We start from the raw sequence: 17,796 nt of genomic DNA on the forward strand, positions 1-17,796 counted from the left end.
TGCTGTATTGTTCTCTTTAAAAACAAACAGCACAACAGCCCAGCCCGCAGTGCTGGAGCCATGACGTGTGGGGGGCTATTTTTGAGCAGAAAATGTACTGATTTTTTTCAAAGATAGAAGCAGAGCAGCATCTGAAAGCCATGAAAGAAGGCAGAGCGTAGCCTAGGCTGCATCAAAAGGAGCGTGGCCGGCGGGTGCAGAGGGGCGATTCTCTCGCTCTGCCCTGGTGAGGCTGGAATGCTGTGTGCAGCCCTGGGGTCCTCAACACAAGAAGGACATTGAACTGTTGTTGGAGAGGGTCCAGAGGAGGCTATGAGATGATCAGAGGGCTGGAGCCTCTCTCCTATGAGCACAGGCTGAGAGAGTTGAGGTTGTTGTGCAGCCTGGAGAAGAGAAGGCTCTGGGGGAGAGCTTATAGTGGCCTTCCAGTGCCTGAAGGAGACCTGCTAGAAGGCTGGGGAGGGGCTGTGCAGGGGCAGATGCAGGTAAATTCCTTTGCCTTCCCTCAGCAAAGGCAGCGCCGAAATAAAGCAAACCAAACCCATGCAGCCGAATCTGTGCAAAAGGACAGAGAAATAAGCCACACCTGAGGGTGCTCCCTGCAGGGCCCAGCGCAGTCCAGGTGCTGTGGTGCCACTTCAGGTGTAAGAACTGGTAAGAAACTGGAGCGGTGGCTTTGTTAACAGCAAAACCTCCAGGACAGGAGGTAATGGCCTCAGGCTGCACCAGAGGGAAGCTTAGGTTGGATATCAGGAGGAATTTCCTTATTCCAAGAGTGGTCAGGCATTGGAACGGGCTGGCACAGGCACCACCAGGGACATGGTCTAGCGGCCAGGGAGGTGTTGATGGTTGGACTTGATGATCTTTGAAGTCTTTTCCAACCATAATGATTCTGCAATTCCCTCTAACCCCAGGAAACAATGATGCAAGAATTATCTTTGCTGGGGAGGGGAAGGAGGGGGTTGGAGCACCCCCTAACAACGCAATAGACCTGCAGGAAGCCTCTGTTCACAGAAGCCTCAGCAAAGACCTCCTGCGGCGGTGGCTCAGCGGCGGCGTTAGCTCGGCCCTGACCACGACCCCGGTCCCAGCTGTGGCCAGCGTTGAGCCCGGGGCCTCGCTTCGGCAGCGGCGGGCGGAAGGAGTCCAGGGTCAGTGGAGCTGCCACCGACAGGCTGCAGCACCAGCAGGAGCTGGGTAGCCCCGGCCGGGGCTCAGGGAGGGCTCGGGGACCTCGTCGAGAGGACCGGAGTGCCGGTGTGGGTACGGTACGGTCGGGTACGGCAGGGTACAGCCCTGCCCCGCCGCGGGGAGCCGGGCGGCGGCGCGGAGGTCTCAGCCTGGCGCACCGGGCGCGACCCAAACACCGCTCAGCTCCCGCACCGCTCGCAGCCTGCAGCCCCGGCCGGTGCCCGCGGCCGCCGGCACTGCGCGGCGGGGGCGGGGACCGGCGGGGGCGGGAGCGGCCGTGGGCCCGCCCGGCCCGGGGAGGCGGCGGCGGCGGCAGGTGGTGCCGAGCAGCCGCAGGACGGAGCCGGAGCCGCAGCCGCCATTAGACAATAGGCGCCGGCGGCGGGAGCGGAGCGGGGCGAGCGGCGCGGCCGAGGCGGGGCGGCCGCGGGCCCGGGGGCGGCCGGGCGGGCCCGGTGCGGACAAAGGCGGCGGTGCGGGGAGCCGCGGCGGGCTCGGGAGCTGCAGCAGGAGCAGGCGGCGGCACCACCACCACCAGCAGCAGCAGCAGCACCGGGCCGCTCCGTGCGGGGACCGAGCCGCAGCTTGACATGATGTTTCCACAAAGCCGGCACTCGGTACGGCGCGGCCGCGGCGGCCGCGGGGCGGGGCTGGTGCACGGCACCGGGGCACGGCGGGGGGTCCGCGGGCTGGCCCGCGGCGGGGGGGCCGCCCGGCCCTCCCGGTGGCGGCGCTGGAGAGGCCGAGGTGCCCGAGCGCCTCCCGCCGCCGACGAGCGAGAGGGCGGAGATCTCCGCGCCCCGCCGCCCCGGCCGGGGATCTCCGCGCCCCGCCGCGGCCGAAGCGCCCCGGCCGTTACCGAGGGGCGGTGGGGATTGGAAGCAGCGCCCGGGGAAGGGCCCCACGGGTGACCTTGGGCGCGTCCTGGGCCTCCAGCCGCCGAGCCTGGGCTCCCTTGCGGGGGCTGAGCCCCGGGGCGAGAGCAGCGGCAGCGGCAGCGGGGCGGGCCCGGGGCCGGAACCAGGGTGACGGGAGGGCTGCCTGTCCTGCGCCCAGCGCTGCCTTCTCTCGTTCTAGGGCTCCTCTCACCTGCCGCAGCAGCTCAAGTTCACGACCTCTGACTCCTGCGACCGCATCAAGGACGAGTTCCAGCTGCTGCAGGCCCAGTACCACAGGTACGTGTCCCCGGGGGGGCCGCCCGGGGCTGCCCCGCAGCCTCCGCTGGCCTGCCCGGTGGTAGCACGACGCGAAGGAATCGCTCTGCTTCTTCTCCTTCCTTGCTTCGCTCACCGGCTGGGAACAGCCTGGTCACTTAACTTTGGTCACCTTTGGCCAGAGAAGGACTTAACGCGCAGGATTAGTCGCGTCCCCTCGGGAGCCCAGCGAGCAGAACGTGCATCTTCCTTCTCCAGCCAAGGTCTTTCCTCTGAGCACTGCTCGGCCAGCAGCGTGCAGAGCCTTTTGCCAGGCCTCCTGCCTCTTGTTGGGAGTTTTCCGTGGTTGTTCTTGCTGGCTGCCGTTCTTGGCCGGCCAGTGCTGCAGGGAGCACTTCAGTCCAAAAGCTTCCACTCCTCTCTGGGGGGGGGGGGGGTGTGTGTGGAGATGCATCTGCTGACCTGCAGGCTGGCTTGTGATGTGCTGCCTCTGTGTGCATGGGAAAGGAAAACATGAAGCTTTGGGGTTAAATGCAGCTGGGTGATGCCCCCCTGCTTACAGCCTGGCAGGCTGCGAGGTGCCAGTTGTGCCTGGGTGCAGCTTCCCAGCCTGGGCTCTGCTGGGCAGAGCTGGCAGGAGCAGGCAGAAAAGCTGCTGGGAAATAGCTCTTTCCTGGTATTCCCTCTGTCTGGGCATTGCCAGCAAGTGAGGAGGGCAGCTTAGGAAACATGCCTGCTGGAAGGGAGGCTATTCCCCACCACCACCACCACCACACTCCACCCCCTGGACTTAATCTGCTCAAGAAGGAGCAGGTTTTATGTAGGTGAAGCTGTTTCTTGTTTGAAACCTAAAACCACAGCACATGCTGGCTGGAGTTGCTGGGCTGGTGAGTTGGAGTCTCATAAAACACTGGGAGCAGCAGCACTTTCTCTGAAGGGTGTGAAGAACTGAGGGGGAAAGAAGGGGGGAAAAAAAACAACCAAAAACACACCCACAAAAAAAAATGTCTTCTGGAGGGATGTGCAGCACTTGAGCCTCCCCCTCTGTCACCATCACCATCCAGAAATGGATCTGGCTTTGAAGTTGTGTTGGAGCATCCCTGGAGTGCTGCAGCGAGGTCCATGCTTAGAAGCCAGCCCCCAGCAATCGGTTGCGGGAAGGCGAAGCCCTCCCCGAGCGGCCACCTCTGCTTTCTGCTCTGCTTTCTGCTTCCCACCGAAAGGGATTTGCCAGCTCAGTGTCCTCCAGCTGGAGCGTGGCCCTGTGCCTCTTCTCTGGAATGCTTGCTTGGTGGGAACTCCAGCTGGGAAGGTGGGGATTGGGCTCTGCTGTGGTCGCCGCCGTGCCAGCACAGCAGCGTGGCCCAGCTCCAAGCTGCCCCTCCGCGCCTGGACGGTGGTGCCGAGAAACCAGGAGGGAGCTGTGCGAGGCAGCAGCTGCTGTGTGGAGATCGATTCTCTCACCTCCTGTTTGTGGGTGGGGTGTTTTCTGTTGGCTTGGTTTGTTTGGGGTGGTTTTTTTTCCCCCCACCCTTACTGTTTTCTGGCTTTTCAGCTTGAAGTTGGAATGTGACAAACTAGCCAGTGAGAAATCGGAGATGCAGCGTCACTACGTCATGGTAAGGATGGGTCCTGGCAGCCCAGAGCATGTGGGTGGCAGTGGTGGGGACTCCAGTCAGCAGGTGCCCCGTGAAGCAGCAGGTCTGTGGGCAGGGCTGGCATTGGCTTTGTTGAAAATGGTGCTTTTGATGTTGGTGTTTTTCTCCCTGGTGTGTGTTGTCTGCATGCAGTCGCTTGGGGAAGCAGCAGGGAATTGCTGGGCATAGAGAGCTGGTGGGCACAGGGCTGACTGCTGAATGGCTTGGGGATGGGGTCCTTGAATTTGCCACTGCTTGACCTGACTCTCTGTGCCCTGGGGGAAGGGACAGCTCTTATGCACCCAAGAAAGAGCTGTGAGGGGCTGGTGTGCAGGCGTCTGGGGGCTGGGGGAGAGTCCTGGCCGGCGAAAGGCAAAGCTGTGCTCTGAGGAGCCATGAAGCTGCAAAATCCCCCAGGGCTGGTGGGAGGGGAAGCAGAAACCTCCTGCTGTGCAAGAGCTGACCCCTCTGCACCTTCCTGTGACCCCAGCAGCCTTGCAGAGCCCTGGTGCTGAGTGCTGGCACGTCTTGCCGGTGCCTGTGTCCCGGCACGAAGTGTGCAGACCCCAGAGCAGAGCCTGGTGAAGGCATGAGGAGCGGTGCCACACGTGAGCAGCAGGCTTAGCTGTGGCTCAGGAGAGAGAAATCTGCCAGGGAACAGCCATGTTCTTGGAGGCAGCCTGGTGGTTTGCCTGCCAGGTGATGCCTCTCTCTTCCCACGCCTGGAAGAGCCCTTGGAGCAGAGGGGAGGGATGCCAGGCAGGGATGCCAGGCAGGGCTGTGTTCTCTTCCCTTCCTATCAAAGAGTTAACAGTTAGGTTGTGATACCTTCCATGAAGATGAGCTGGAGCCCTCTTGCCAGCTGCAGCTGCTGCTGCTGCACCTGCCCTGGAAAGGGAGAGATAAGATGTAGGAATGAATACAGCCACTCTTCAGAGCAGAGTGGGGACTTGGAAACCAGAAACAGGGGAGCTGGCCACTCCACTGCCTTGTGTGCTTAGACTCCAAGGCCTTGGGCAGCAAGGGGTGGCTGGTGACAAGGAGGCCACTTGCTTTCCTTGCCTATTAATAGGGGAAGGCTGCTTCTGTTCTGCCACCCGAGCCTTGCAGCCAGCTTGCAGACTCTCAGCTCCAGGTGTGGCTGAGAGATGTTTGGTTTGGGGTTGGGTTTTTTTTTGTTGTGTTTGGTTTGTTGGCTGCTTTTATTATTTTTTCCCCTTGATGCTGCCAGCCTCCAGAATTGATTCTGGTTCCATCAGCAGAGGGGAAGGGCTACTGCTTGTTGTGCAGCACTCCTGGGCTCTGCAGGCACAGCAGCTCCTTGCGTTGGCTGAGCCGGAGGCAGACGGAGCTGCTGGCGCTCGCCACCCGCAGCACCCAGGCAGGGGAAGCACAGAGGAGGGTTGCTGTGAGTGTGCAGCACTGGCTCCAGCTGCTCTCTCTTGCTGGGTTTTTTTTTCAATAAGTCACAATTAAGCAGCCTGGGGGTCAGGCTTCTGCTTCCTGCTCAGGCTCCTGAATGCAAAGGAGCTTGGAGAGCCAGCAGTGGTGGCAGAGCAGACTGAGATCATGGTGAGAGCGAGCTGGGTGCTCCTCAGCCAGTTCCAGAATGCCACAGATCCTCTCCTTGCCTTAACTCAGCACCTCAGCTGTGTGGCATTGGTACCAGGATGCCAAGGATCCTCTCCTTGCATTAACTCAGCACAGATGGGGATTTTTGTTTGGTTTTTCCCTTTTCCCTTTGGAAGACTCAGGATTGCAGCCTGCAAGCTGCCCAGCAGTGGTGGCAGAGCAGACTGAGATCAAGGTGAGAGCAAGCTGGGTGCTCCTCAGCCAGATCCAGAATGCCACAGATCCTCTCCTTGCCTTAACTCAGCACAGATGGGCATTTTTGTTTGGTTTTTCCCCTTTCCCTTTGGAAGAATCAGGATTGCAGCCTGCAAGCTGCCCAGTAGCAGTGGCAGAGCAGTCTGAGATCATGGTGAGAATGAGCTGGGTGCTCCTCACTCAGTTCCAGAATGCCAGAGATGATCTCCTTGCATTAACTCAGCACAGATGGGGATTTTTGTTTGGTTTTCCCTCTTTCCCTTTGGAAGACTCAGGATTGCAGCTTGCAAGCTGCCCAGCAGTGGTGGCAGAGCAGACTGAGATCATGGTGAGAGCAAGCTGGGTGCTCCTCAGCCAGATCCAGAATGCCACAGATCCTCTCCTTGCATTAACTCAGCACAGATGGGGATTTTTGTTTGGTTTTCCCTCTTTCCCTTTGGAAGACTCAGGATTGCAGCCTGCAAGCTGCCCAGCAGTGGTGGCAGAGCAGACTGAGATCATGGTGAGAGCAAGCTGGGTGCTCCTCACTCAGTTCCAGAATGCCACAGATCGTCTCCTTGCATTAACTCAGCACCTCAGCTGTGTAGCATTGGTACCAGGATGCCAAGGATCCTCTCCTTGCATTAACTCAGCACAGATGGGGATTTTTGTTTGGTTTTCCCCTTTCCCTTTGGAAGACTCAGGATTGCAGCCTGCAAGCTGCCCAGCAGTGGTGGCAGAGCAGACAGAGATCATGGTGAGAGCGAGCTGGGTGCTCCTCACTCAGTTGCAGAATGTCTGCAGAGATCCTCTCCTTGCATTAACTCAGCACAGATGTGGATCTTTGTTTGGTTTTTTTTCCCCTTCCCCTTTGGAAGGCTGAGGATTGCAGCCTGCAAGCTGCAGGAGGAGATTTCTACACTCTCAAATATCAAGCCTTGAAACAGCTTCTTGCAGGGGTCAGGAATGAGCTCCTCCTGCCAACAGATTGCTCTGGAGCTGCCTGTTGCTGCTGTGCAGGGATTTTTCTGGGTGGTTTTTCTGGGAGGGTTTGGGTTTTTTCCACACAGCTTCTCCCCAAACAGCTGGAGCTGTGTGCAGCTGGATGTGTTCCTGGCTAGATGAAGCCCAGTTGTGAGCTCTTCCATTTGCTGCTGGAGCAGCCACGTGGGCTGTGGGCTGTTGGCCAGGCAAAGCTGGTTAGGGTCAGGCTGCCTCTCTTTTGGCTGTGGCTAATGGAAGTCTGTGGAGCCCTGAGCCTTTGTCCAGGTTTGAAGGCAGCAGCACTCAACTCTCACCTTGGTGCAGGCTGCTGAAAGGTGGCTGTGAGGGGTGTTGCATAGGGCCCAGCTGGCAGATTCCCAGGTCTCCATCTGCAGCAGTGTGAGGCTGGAGCAGGATGGGGCAGGCAGTGCCTGGACTCAGCACTTCTGCTTTAGACCTGGAGTTGAGTCTCTCTCTGTTTGCCTCCTGCTGCCTTTGTGTCCTGGGGCTGCTCTCCTCTCTCCTACCAGCCTTTGCAGAAGGCCTTGTTAGGAAAGCTGCATGGAGCTGCTTTCCCCTGCTGGAGACTTGACTTAAAATGTCCCTTTGTGTGTGTGCTTTTTCTCTCCCCCTCTGCAGTACTATGAGATGTCCTACGGGCTGAATATTGAAATGCACAAACAGGTAGGGTGGAGGCATTTCCAAGGGCTCTAATTCCTGAGGAGGGAGGGTTGGCTGCTGGGCTTTGCCCTCTTTGTCACTTCAGTGGTATTTCAGCAGCTGGAAATGCCATGAGCCTGTCAAATGTCTGAGCTGCCTTCAAAATACAGGGACCCCCAAGCTCTCAGGAAGGTGGTGCTGGGCTGAGGGCTCCCACCCCAGGCTCTGGGCACTCTCTGGTTCTCCCCCAGGGCCTGAAGAGGTAGTGAAGCCCTGGACAAGACAGTGCAGGCAGGGTCTGGAGCTGCAGCTCTGAGTTCGTCAGCAGATGCAAAGACAGGGTGGAGGGCAAGAGATGACCCCCAGGTCTCTCCCACCCTCCTTTCAGGCTCTGGGTGGGTTCCTGGCTCTGCAGCCTTCCCTGGTGCCCAGGGAGGCTTTGTTGTGGTCACCCTAATATGTCAAACACTTCTGGTTCCCCTCCAGGCTCCTGCTGCAGTCAGGCCAGAACTTCTGGGCTGTGATGAGGTGATGGCAGACCTTCTAAGAAAGCCTCCTTGTGATGGAGGCTGTGCTGCAGCCTGGATAACTTTGTTCATTACCCTCACTGGCAGTTGTTAATTATCCCCAGTGGCTAATTACCCATGCTGCTAACACCAAGAGCCTCCTCTGAGCCTGACTGGCTGGCTTCAGCTTCCAGCCACAAAGTCACTTCTGTTGGGGCTCAGTTAAAACACTTCCTAGCACAGTTCTGCTCCTCAGAAAGGCACTTGGTGCCTCCCATCCCATCACCCATGGGAAGCCCATGAGAGTGACTTGGCTGGGTGAACTGGCATCTTGCTAAAGGCTCTGAGCCATGAGTCACCACTGCTGCCCCATCAGCTGTCTCCCAGTGCAGTCTGCTCCCCTCTGGTGCTGGTGGAGCCCTCTTGGTGAGCTTTGGCTGGTGCCTAAACCCCTTGGCTCTGTGCTTTGCCAAGGGCTTTGCCAGTAGGAAAGCATTTAACAGCCCCAAGTGTGCCACCTGCTTGTGAATCAGAGGCTGCTTTGGCTTGGAAGGAACCTTCAAGGTCCTCTAATTTCACCCCCCTGCCATGGGCAAGGACACCTCCCCCCAGCCCAGGTTGCTCAAGGCCTCATCCAGCCTGGTTTTGAGCACCTCCAGGGAGGCGGCAGCCCCAACCTCTCTGCACAACCTATGCCAGTGTCTCACCACCCTGACAGTGAAGAAGCTTCTCAGTGCCTGAGTGGCTCCAGTCCTGCATCTGGGCCACAGGGCAGGCTGCCAGTGAGCAAACCTTTGCCTTTGGGGAGGGGGAGTCCCAGGGGGCTGAGCAGAGGCAGCAGCTGTGTCCCTCTGTGTCTGCCTGCCCAGTGTCACTCAACACATCCCCACCTGGGTCTGGCTTCTTCTCTGGCTGCTCCCAGTTTGTGGAGTGAGTACCAGGGAGCCAGAGAGGGAAGGGAATGTTGAGAGCCTCTCTTTGCAGTCAGCAGCAGTGATTTACTTAATCATTGGGGTGACCTCTCCATGGCCCCAGGACACTGCCAGCATCTTTGAGAGGGGGTGTGTGTGTTTGCTCAGGTCCCATTTGGGAGCTTGGGCTGTGCCTGGGGAAGGGGAAGATGGGGCAGGTGGTGCTGAGGGTGGTCAGGCCTGAGTCACCTGCTGCCTTTCCTCTGCATTCTTCACATCCTTGCAGGCTGAAATCGTCAAGAGGCTAAATGGGATTTGTGCACAGGTTCTGCCCTACCTTTCTCAAGAGGTGAGTCACACAGTCACAGAGTGGTAGGGCTTGGAAGGGACCCCTGGAGATAAGGGCCCAACCCCTCTTCCCAGGCAGGTTGACCCAGAGGAGGTCACACAGGAGCACCTCCAAGCAGGGTTTGAATGTCTCCAGAGGTGGAGACTCCACCACCTCCCTGGACAGCCTGCTGCAGTGTTCCATCACCCTTACATCACACAAGTTCCTCCTCATGTTTAGGTGGAACCTCCTGGGTTCAAGGTGGTGCCCATTGCCCCCTGTCCTGGCACTGGGCACCAGTCCCATCCTGACACCCACCCTTCAGCTACTGAGCAGCACTGATGAGATCCTCTCTTCTTTTTCCCCTCCCAGTTCTCTCAGCCATTCCTCACAAGGGAGATGTTCCACTGCCCTCAGCACCTTTGTAGCCCTTTGCTGTCCCCTCTCCAGCAAGCCCCTTGAACCAGGGAGGGCAGAACTGGACACAGTGCTCCAGATGAGGCCTCACCAGGGCTTGCTCTGAGCTCTGGCTCAGGGGAGCAGTGGAGGGGCAGTGAGGCACCACAAGCCTCCCCACTTGGGCAGCCTCTCACCTCTGCTCTGGGGAGCCTCGTGCTTGCTCCTGGCCCCTGCCTGGGGCTCAGCCCTTCAGGACAAATTTGGCCTGGAGGCCTTGGAGCAGCCCCCCCAGGCACTGTGTGGGGGTGAATGTGCCCACTCAGCCCCTTCCTTGGCAGCAGTGGACAAAGCTGGGCTCTGTTCTCCTGCCTGTGGTTCCTGAGTCATCAGCCACTTCTGCACAGGCAGCTAGCTGGGGGAAGGGAGAGGGGGGGCAGTTAAAAAAATACCTCCATATGGCTCCTCCTGGAGAGCTGGTTCCTCTGCCTCATTAATTAGCTGATTGGCTCCTCCCACACTCCCCTGAGGAATCAATTGGGAGGGCTTGGGAGCTGCTGCCCCAGGCAGGAGGAGGGTGAAGCACCTCGGGTGCTGTGTTTGTCCATCTCCCCAACACAGCCCCTCAGGGGCTGAACTCTGTGGCTGCTCTCATGGCCAGCTCTGGGGATGGAGGCTGTGGGGCTTTGGGTCTGGGTCAGCTGGGGAGGAGGAGTTTGAGTTTGGGTCTGGGTCAGCTGGAGGGGAGGAGTTTGAGTTTGGGTCTGGGTCAGCTGGGGGGGGTGGGGCTGGAGTTTGGGTCTGGGTCAGCTGGGGAGGAGGAGTTTGAGTTTGGGTCTGGGTCAGCTGGGGGGGGTGGGGCTGGAGTTTGGGTCTGGGTCAGCTGTGGGGCTGAGGGACAAGCTGTGAGTTGTGGTGGGATTTTTCCCACCCCCACCTGTTCCTGGGGGGGGACAAAGTGCTTTGCTGAGCAGATCAGATCAGAGCTGCCTAATAACTAAGCCACTTTTGTATCTTAATGCATCCCCTTCCCCCCCTCCCTGCTCCCCAGCCCTGTGCTGCTGCCAAGATGGAAAGAAACAGCCAATTGCTGGGGGTGCAGTGGTCAGGCCCAGCAGAGACCTTCTGCTCTCAGGGGCCCAAGCACAGTTGTCCTTTCTTAAAGCTGTGGCCCAGCTGCCTTTCCCCTGCCTGTCTTTGGAGCAGCTGTGCTGGGCTCTTCCACAGCAGCATCTCCCAGCTGCTGTTGCTGCTGCTGCAGCAGTTGGGACCTGGGATGTGGCCCAAGGAATGGGGAACTTCCCAGGGAGCTTCTGATTTGGTTGGTTTAGGCTCTGTTTAGTTTGGGGAAAGTGTTTCCTGTTGTGTCAGGTGTGGGGAGGGGGAGGCAGGGAACTCGCCTCGGAGCCCTTCTGGCTGAGGGTTGCTGGGCCTGGGCAGAGGGGGAGAAGGAAGAGGGAGTAAGAGAGGACTTGTTTAAGCCTGTAGTGAGGAACTGGAAGGAGACCTCTCTGCTTGCTGCTCATTTCTGTGGGGCCTCAGTGCTGTGAGGTCCTTGTCACAAGTGGAAGTGCACACAGGGGGTCTCCCGCCGTGGGCTTCAGCCAGCCTGTGCCTGGGTCTGGGACACTGTGGTGCTAGCAGCTGGGACAACTTGGGGGGGGGGGGGAGGAGGGGGGAAATCCCTGTTCCCTTTCCCTGTGCTACCAGCAGTGACCCTGAATTTCTCTGTGCAGCATCAGCAGCAAGTGCTGGGAGCCATCGAGAGAGCCAAGCAGGTCACGGCGCCAGAACTGAACTCCATCATCCGTGTACGTGGTGCAGGTTTAGTTTGGGTTTGGAGGGGTGGGGATCAGAGGCTTGGCAGGCTTGGAAGGGACCTCAGGGCTCAGCCAGTTCCATGCCATGGGCAGGGACACCTCACACCACAGCAGGTTGCTCACAGCCACATCCAGCCTGGCTGCAAACACCTCCAGGCAGGAGGCTTCCACCACCTCCCTGGGCAACCTGTGCCAGGCTCTCACCACCCTCATGGGGAAGAACTTCTTCCTGACAGCCAATCTCAATCTGCCCATTTCTAGCTTTGTTCCATCCCTCCCCAGTCCTGTCACTCCCTGACACCCTCCAAAGTCCCTGCCTTTGGCTGGGCAGGACAGCCATGGCCTGGGGTTGTGCCCTTGTGCCCAGGAGCAGCCCTCCTGGGATGAAGCTGAGTGCTGGGCTGGCCCTGCTGGCATGGGACTGGTGTTGCCCAGACTTGCCATCTGGGCACGGGGTTGCAGGACCCCTGCTCCATCCCAGCAGGGTGCAAGGAGAGGAGCTTTGGTTTTGAGCAGGAGCTGCTGCAGCAGCTCCTTGACATGAAAACACCATCTGCTCGTGGTCAAGGTCAAGAGGGCTTTAACTGCAACCTTTGGAGCATGCTGGAGTCTGAGGCCAGATGTCCTGCGGGCTTGGGGCTATGTGTGGTGCTGCCAACACGCTGTTGAGCCTTCCTTTGAGGCTGCCACAGCCTAAGAACTCTCCAATCTCTTTGCCCCCTGCCCTGCCCCAAGGCTGTGTTGCTCTCCAGGCCCCCGATTTAAACTTGGCCGCTGGGCACAACCTGCGTGGGCAGCCCAGGGTTAAGGGAGAGGGGGCTGGGGGGGAGGGAAATCCAAGTGCACTCCAAATGACAATATCCCTCTCTTGTCTTCCTGTCTGTCCATCGTTCTCTACAGCAGCAGCTTCAAGCTCACCAACTGTCACAGCTCCAAGCCCTTGCCCTGCCTCTGACTCCTCTCCCCGTGGGCCTCCAGCCCCCATCCCTCCCCGCGGTCAGCGCCGGCTCCGGGCTCCTCTCGCTCTCGGCCCTGGGCTCTCAGGCTCACCTCTCCAAGGAGGACAAGAACGGCCACGATGGGGATGCTCACCAAGATGATGATGGGGAGAAATCAGATTAAAGTGGATGGAGGGGCTGGGGTTGGTTGGGGGAGGGGGGGAGGGGAGGGGGCTGGCAGGCTTTTTGGGGGGTGGGTGGTGGTGGTGGGGAGGGTGTCGCTGGTTAACGCAAGATGCAGTCTCTCTCTCTCTCTCTCTCTCATTGCAGGGGGGGCTGGGGTTTGGTGGCAGCTTGCCAGGCTTGTTCCCATGGGCAGCAGTGCCTGGGGGATGCCCCCCACTACCCCCTCCTCCCCCCCTCTCCTGCCCCCAGCGCCCCGGGGCAGGCTGCTGTGCAGTGATGTGAGCGCCATAGCAGTGACCGTGTGGCCGATTTGTGCTCTCTCCCTGTGCCCAGCCTGGCTCCCCTGGCCCTGCTCCCTCACTGAGCCCAGCCACAGCCTGGCACGGGGGAGGTGGGGGGTGTGCTCTGGGGCTGCTTGCCCCTCCCTTCCCCCACCCCCTGCCTGTCCCAGCTCCTCAGTGCCATGGGGCTCCCCTCTGCCCGCTGCTCCCCTTGGTATTTAAAGCTGCCCCTGGGGTTTCTGCACAACTCCCTGCTGGGATCCCTGCCCTTGAGACCATCTCCTCCCTCCCCGAGCGCTCTCGATCTCTCCTCGCATCCCCCTGGCCCTCTCCCCCCTTTTTTTCTGTGCCCCCCTCCCCTCCTCCTTCCTCCTGCACTAATACCAGGCTGGCACCTTGCTCTTCTTCTGCATGTATCTGTTCTTGCCCAGTCCCCCTAGCACCACCCCAGGGGGTTGTCTTCAGCTGCTCCTTGGCTTCGGGCTGGTGGTGGCGGTGGGGAAGCCTCCGCCGCCCGCTCCCCCCCTTACCTTGGCATAGCTTTTGGGGGGGGGGGAGGGGGGGGATTGCTTGGGTAGGGGGGCAGACCTCCCCCCCCAGAGCCTTTCCTGGTGCCCTCCATGCATCCCTGCTCCCTTCCTTCCCAGTGTAGAGGATACAGCAGCTTTCTCTGTTCTTATCTCCGTGCGCTAGCGTGTCTCCTAAAAACCAAACAGACAAAAAACAGCAAGGGGGGGGGGGGGGGGGGAGGGGAGGGGAGGAGGGGAGGGGGGGGAGGAAAAGGAACAACAACAACAAAAAAAGAAAGGAATAAACTAATCATCTGGTGTTTGTATATAGTCCTTTAGAAAGATCTTGGTTTTTGCTTTTTGTGTTTTAATCACTTTGACCTAATCATAAGAGGAAGTGAAAATGCTGTATCGAGGACGTACAAGCTGTGCCTTTCAAATAAAGAAATAAGAAGGTTGGTTAAAAAACACCTCCCTGAGTCGCTGCCTGCCCTCTCTCGCTCTCTGTGGCGCCCTCGGGGTGAGTTTCAAATGCTTCCCTTCCTCCCCTGCCCGCCCGCCCGCCCCCCCTGGGCTCGCCCCGGTCGGTCGCTAGGAGGAAACGGAGCTCTGCTGCCGAGAGGGCTGGGAGGGCTGCCGGGAGCGGCCCCGGAGCAGTGCCTGCCTTACCTGGTGCCCTTCCTGGGGAGCCTCTCCCTCTCTCTCTGTGCTGGGGAGCCTCTCTCCCTCCCTCTCTGTGTGCTGGGGAGCCTCTCTCTCTCTCTCCCTCTCTCTGTGCTGGGGAGCCTCTCTCTCTCTCCCTCTCTGTGTGCTGGGGAGCCTCTCTCTCTCTCTCTGTGTGCTGGGGAGCCTCTCTCTCTCTCTCTGTGTGCTGGGGAGCCTCTCTCTCTCTCTCTGTGTGCTGGGGAGCCTCTCTCTCTCTCTCTGTGTGCTGGGGAGCCTCTCTCTCCCTCCCTCTCTCTGTGCTGGGGAGCCTCTCTCTCTCCCTCTCTCTGTGTGCTGGGGAGCCTCTCTCCCTCCCTCTCTCTGTGCTGGGGAGCCTCTCTCCCTCCCTCTCTGTGTGCTGGGGAGCCTCTCTCCCTCCCTCTCTGTGTGCTGGGGAGCCTCTCCCTCCCTCTCTCTGTGCTGGGGAGCCTCTCCCTCCCTCTCTCTGTGCTGGGGAGCCTCTCTCCCTCCCTCTCTGTGTGCTGGGGAGCCTCTCTCCCTCCCTCTCTGTGTGCTGGGGAGCCTCTCTCCCTCCCTCTCTGTGTGCTGGGGAGCCTCTCTCCCTCCCTCTCTGTGTGCTGGGGAGCCTCTCTCCCTCCCTCTCTGTGTGCTGGGGAGCCTCTCTCCCTCCCTCTCTCTGTGCTGGGGAGCCCCTCTCTCCCTCCCTCTCTCTGTGCTGGGGATCCTCTCTCTTGGAGGTTCCTCTGTGAGGGCAGGAGGAGGTTCAGGTTGGCATCTCTCTCTTGCATGGTTTAGTTGGTTGGGTGGTGTTGGATGATAGGTTGGACACGATCTTGAAGGTCTCTTCCAACCTGGTTTTATTCTATTCTATTCTATTCTATTCTATTCTATTCTATTCTATTCTATTCTATTCTATTCTATTCTATTCTATTCTATTCTATTCTATTCTATTCTATTCTATTCTATTCTATTCTATTCTTCTGGCCTCTCTCCTGCTCTTGCCCCCCTGCTCCTCCCCTCCCCTCTCCTGCTCTTGCCCCTCTGCTCCTCCCCTCCCCTCTCCTGCTCTTGCCTCCCTCTCCTCTCCTGCTCCTGCCAGAACTAGGACCATCTTTGTTGCCTACCTCCCACTGTGGGATGCCATCCCTCCCACAGGCATCCTTTGGGAGCTCTGTGCCCACGCTGGAGCTTTAGCTGGAGCCTGCTGGAGCCAGGGCAAGGAGCAATGCCTGGGCAGAGCCAAAACAAACCTCAGAGTAAGGCAAAAGCAGGTGGTGGTGCAAGGGACCTGGAAGCTCTCTGAATGAAAAGTGAGGAGGCAAAGTGCCACGGAGGGCTGTTGGCTGCCTGCTGAAGCCAGGAGCGGGTTGGGAACACAAGGGAATGGTCCCTGTGGGCTGCTGCAGCTCTGCTCTGCGTGTGCACAACTCCTTTTTCCTGTGGGTGAAAAGGAGAAGCTGCTCCTGTGGCACTCAGCCCCTCTGGAAAATCCACCCTGTGTTGCCCTGGGGCTGAGATTGCTGTAATGGAATTGGCTCTCGACAATTAGAGCTGTCCTCTGGCTTCAGAGAGCCTGCTCTGCCCTGATAACATCTTCTCTGTATCTTCCAGGCCACCTGGAGTGAGAAAGATTTCCTTCCCCTGGGAAGGAGGCTGTGTTGGAGGACTTTGCTGTGCCCCTGGGAGGGATCCCCGGGGAGAGTGCAGAGAAGCAAAAGCTCTGGTGGTCATCTGTGAACTCTGGCTGCTGGCTGGGACACTTGCAGGGCTGTCTGGGGGGGTCTCAGCCCTGTCCCCTGCCAAACTGGGAGCCTCATGCAGGGCCCAACACTCCTGATGCAGCCAGGCCCTGTGCTTTGGGAAGCAGCCACCAGTGCTAGCTGCTTGGCTGCTGTGTGCCAGATGCAGGGCACAGAGGTGAGGGCAGGGCTCACAGGCTCATGGAATGGTTTGGCTTGGAAAAGACCTTCAGGATCATCCAGTTCCAACCCCCCTGCCATGGGCAGGGACAGCTGGGCTGGTTGCTCAAGGCCTCATCCAGCCTGGCCTTCAACACCTCCAGGGAGGGGACATCCACAGCCTCCCTGGGCAGCCTCTGCCAGTGTCTCCCCATCCTCACTGGAAAGAATTTCTTCCTCACCTCCAGTCTCAACCTCCAGTCTCAACCCCCAGTCTCAACCTCCCCTCCTCCAGCTCAAAGCCATTGCCCCTTGTCAAAAGTCCCTCCCCAGCTCTCCTGCAGCCCCTCCAGGTACTGGAAGGCTGCTCTAAGGTTCCCCTCTTGAGATCCTGGGGTCTTGGCATCCTTGGGAGCCACAGAGCCCTGGGACAAGACAAACCTCAGACCTGTAATCCCCCAGCACTGCCCAGGGTCTGTGGGTCAGGAGCTGGCAGAAACCCTGCTGCTGGCATCAGCCTTAGCCCAGGGTCTCGCTGCTGCTCCGGGGGCTTCGGCACAGCCGAGCCCAAGCCGAGCCCAAGCCGAGCCCAAGCCGAGCCCAAGCCGGGTTGCGATGTGAGAGAGCAGCAGAGCGCCGGGCTGGGGCTGCTGCCATGCGACAGCGGCTGCAAACCATCTCTCTCTCTCGGCTCTGCAAGCGCTGCTGCTGCTGCTGCTGCAAACCCCGCTGGGAGCAGGGAGGTGGCTGCGGGGAGGGCTGGAGCTTTTCAAGCGCTTTCACCTCGGGGTCACTGGTTCAACCTCAGCCCCGGGGGTAGGGAGCACGGTAAGTGGATGTTATTCCTGATGGATGTGCAAAGGGAGGAGGATTTAGGAGAAAATCGGTGCGGGGTGTTTGCAGGCTGGTGGTTTCAGAGGAACAGACGTTCCTGTTGTTAGAGCTAATTAGCAGCCTCAGTTCAGTGGGCAAAGGGTCGAACAAACCACAGGGCTGCTGGCTGAGCATCTCTGGCTGCCAGCAGGCAGGGGCCAGGGAGCTGCTCCTGCCTGGGCTGTGGCTACATCATAGAATCATAGAATTGGAAGGGACCTCAAGGGCTCAGCCAGTTCCAACCCTCCCCCAGCCATGGGCAGGGACACCTCACACCACAGCAGGTTGCTCACAGCCACCTCCAGCCTGGCTGCAAACACCTCCAGGCAGGAGGCTTCCACCACCTCCCTGGGCAACCTGTGCCAGGCTGTCACCACCCTCCTGGGGAAGAGCTTCTTGCTCTCTGCAGGAGGCTAACCCACTGTAAAAGATAAAGGCAGAGCTGTTGGGGCTCTCCGAATCTCCTGCATCTCCCAGCAGGTATTAAACTGAACCTTGTGCTTCACTCCTGCCTCCCCTGATGACCCATTCCTGAAGCACTGCTGGCTTTGCACCCAAAGTGTTTCCCTGGGTGGTGGGAGGCATCCTGATATCCCATCCCACAGACCAGCAGGGCTGTGGTTCCCTCTGCTTCCCAGCCTGGCTCTGTTTGCAGCCACTGGGTTTGCTTCTGCCTCTCTGAAGGGCACAAATCCAACTGCCTAAGAAAATCTGCAGCTCTAACTCACACCAGCAGCAAGAGAAGGGTTAAAATTCCCCTCCCTCATGACTCTCCCAGTAGCTGCAGACTTGAGGAAACAGCTTTTCCTTCCATGTAAGCTCTCCCATGACTGAAGCTGAGAGTCTCACTCCTGCCCCAGCAGAAGGGGCTCAGATGCTCGTGAGAAGCAGGTGACATGGGGCCTCCAAAGCTCTGCTGCTCAAGGATGGTTTAAAGCTGGCCCCTGGCAGAGAAACCTTTTCTCTTTGTGCATGAGAGGTCATGATGCAAGAGTGGGAGAGGGAGGCAGGCAGCCAGGCTCAGAACCCAGCTCTCCTGAGACTGGGATCCT

At 59.1% G+C, this 17,796-nt stretch overlaps 1 protein-coding gene across 2 annotated transcripts; it reads left to right on the forward strand.

Moving 5' to 3' along the window:
* Positions 1-1,522: 1,522 nt before the first annotated feature.
* TLE5 (TLE family member 5, transcriptional modulator) lies at positions 1,523-12,543 on the forward strand. 2 transcript variants are annotated; one of them, XM_068169504.1, is made up of 7 exons: positions 1,523-1,808; positions 2,269-2,366; positions 3,901-3,964; positions 7,412-7,456; positions 9,136-9,198; positions 11,310-11,384; positions 12,297-12,543. In XM_068169504.1, exons 1-7 carry the CDS (start codon positions 1,782-1,784, stop codon positions 12,513-12,515), a joined length of 591 nt encoding a protein of 196 aa, XP_068025605.1. In that variant the 5' UTR covers positions 1,523-1,781; the 3' UTR covers positions 12,516-12,543. The 2 variants fall into 2 exon arrangements, with proteins under 2 accessions (XP_068025605.1, XP_068025604.1); XM_068169503.1 differs by having other exon boundaries at positions 1,526-1,808; positions 12,294-12,543.
* The last annotated feature ends 5,253 nt before the right edge of the window (positions 12,544-17,796 follow it).

This window comes from Melanerpes formicivorus, unplaced genomic scaffold, assembly GCF_026170545.1.
Source record: "Melanerpes formicivorus ecotype bairdi unplaced genomic scaffold, bMelFor1.0.p_v2 SCAF_187, whole genome shotgun sequence".
In the NCBI taxonomy this organism is placed as follows: Eukaryota; Metazoa; Chordata; class Aves; order Piciformes; family Picidae; genus Melanerpes; species Melanerpes formicivorus.

Bases quoted from the DNA above. Each gene is read 5' to 3' on its own strand.
- TLE5 (XM_068169503.1), top strand. From the start codon at position 1,782: ATGATGTTTCCACAAAGCCGGCACTCG. The intron at 2,367-3,900 runs GTACGTGTCCCC...CTGGCTTTTCAG, and splicing joins CTGCAGGCCCAGTACCACAG to CTTGAAGTTGGAATGTGACA. The intron at 7,457-9,135 runs GTAGGGTGGAGG...ACATCCTTGCAG, and splicing joins ATATTGAAATGCACAAACAG to GCTGAAATCGTCAAGAGGCT.